At 54.0% G+C, this 1,875-nt stretch overlaps 1 protein-coding gene across 1 annotated transcript; it reads left to right on the forward strand.

Moving 5' to 3' along the window:
• The first annotated feature begins 905 nt into the window (after positions 1-905).
• LOC136489174 (extensin-like) lies at positions 906-1,286 on the forward strand. The gene has a single exon (XM_066485887.1). It carries the CDS (start codon positions 906-908, stop codon positions 1,284-1,286), a length of 381 nt encoding a protein of 126 aa, XP_066341984.1.
• The last annotated feature ends 589 nt before the right edge of the window (positions 1,287-1,875 follow it).

The following is a 1,875-nucleotide window of genomic DNA, read 5'->3' on the forward strand; positions in this document are numbered from 1 at the left end:
GCTTACAAACCAGGACATCTCCACATGTGATATCATGTGGAGATGTCCTTCTCAAATTTTTATCACATCCTCCACATACGATATCATGACATCTCGACAAGTTTCATAATTTTCAGACTTCATTTGCATTTTATAGAATTTAAAAACATTTCGTCCACAAGTTCGTGATCATGTTTCGTGAACAAGATGTTCGAAATTTCGAGTTCGTTCCTAGATATGGCCTCACACTACACTCAATACCATGAATATTATTTTTTGAATCATTAAATTCCATTATTCGATGCACGTGCAGTTCAAATTTGCATTTTCCAAAAAAATCAATTAAATGAAATAAATTAACTAAATATAGCAAACAGTTCGGGAAATGTACCAAATTTCGACATGGAGTACCAAGTACTGTAAGAGGACTACAGAAAAAGTTTGGACGTCAAAATACAAAAAAAAATTGGTTTGCCGAGTGTCATCTTTTGACACTCGGTAAACATGCTCTTTACCGAGTGCCAGCTGCCAGGCACTCGGCAAAGTGTTCCCTTTGCCGAGTGTCCGTGGGCCACTCGGCAAAGAGCGTGCCAAATTTTTTTTAAAATGTTTGTCGAGTGCCTCTCCACCCAGCACTCGACAAAGTGGTATTTTTTTAAAAAAATACGATGTAGTGCGGTTTAGGGTTTAGATTTCAAAAAAAAGGAAAACACGTTTGCCGAGTGCCCTGATCTGGCACTCGGCAAACCGGCAGCCCTTGTCCTTTGCCGAGTGCCAGATCAGGGCACTCGGCAAATGGCCCATCCACAGTAAGACAAACCGGCCACCCAACCGTTACCTCCCTCCCTCCCACACATGCACACACACGCGCCGTCGTCCCGCCCCACCCCGCGCCGACCGGCCCGCCGTCCCGCCCCGCCCCACGCATGACCCGCCCCGCTCACCCGCCGGCGTGCCCCCGCCACTCCGCGGCCCACGCACGACGGCGCGCCCCCACCGGCGTGCCCCCACTGCCTTCGCCCGCAATGCCCCGCCGACGCGCCCCCACCCGCCCCACCCCGCTGACGCACCCCCGCCGCTCCGCCACCCGTGCACGGCGGTGCGTCCCCGCCGACGTGCCCCCACCGCCTTCGCCCGCCGGCCCCACCCACACCGGCATGCCTCCGCCGGCTGCCTCGGACACCGCGGCCCACCGGCACCCGCCGCCCCACGCCCGCTGCTCCAACCCCATGGCCCACGCCCCGGCCCACGGCAGCACCGCCCCGGCCCTCTCGGCGCGATCCTGGCCATTCTCGGTGCGCCCCTGACAGTCGCAGCCATCCTCTCCCTATCCCTGGCGTGCCTCGGCCGACCCCGATGCCCCGACGCCCTCCCAGCCCCTGACACCATAGGTGAGTAGTAGAGTAGCAATGGTAGTATGTTTTAGTAGAAGTAGAGTTCGGTAGAGTAGTAGTAGTAGGTGGTTGTGGTGGTGGTAGTAGTAGTACAATAGGTGGTTGTGGTGGTAGTAGTAGTAATAGATGGTGGTGGTGGCGGTGGTTGTAGTAGTAGAAGAGTAGAGTGGCGGTGGTGGTGGTGGTTGTAGTAGTAGAAGAGTAGAGTAGCGGCAGCGGCGGTGGTGGTGGTGGATGAATGTGACTTGGCAATGATATGTTGAATTGAATGCATATGTATATGTGGTTGTCGGCCATCGTGCCATATGTTTTTTTTGTAGGTTTTGGATGCCTCACCGTGTAGGGGAGGTTCTGCCAAAATTTTGAACTAAGATGGTATTTTGTTCTTTTTTTGTAGAGAAGAGCCATCGTAGCCGAGCCGGAGTATCTCGGTGACCCCAATCGTCTTCCTCATCGCTGCGGGTCTACCTGCACCGCGTTGCCTCGCCACAGCATCGACCTC

This window comes from Miscanthus floridulus, chromosome 10 (genome assembly GCF_019320115.1).
Source record: "Miscanthus floridulus cultivar M001 chromosome 10, ASM1932011v1, whole genome shotgun sequence".
Taxonomy (NCBI): Eukaryota; Viridiplantae; Streptophyta; class Magnoliopsida; order Poales; family Poaceae; genus Miscanthus; species Miscanthus floridulus.

Excerpts from the sequence above, each read along its gene's own strand:
- LOC136489174 (XM_066485887.1), top strand. The coding sequence starts at position 906 with ATGACCCGCCCCGCTCACCCGCCGGCGTGCCCCCGCCACTCCGCGGCC.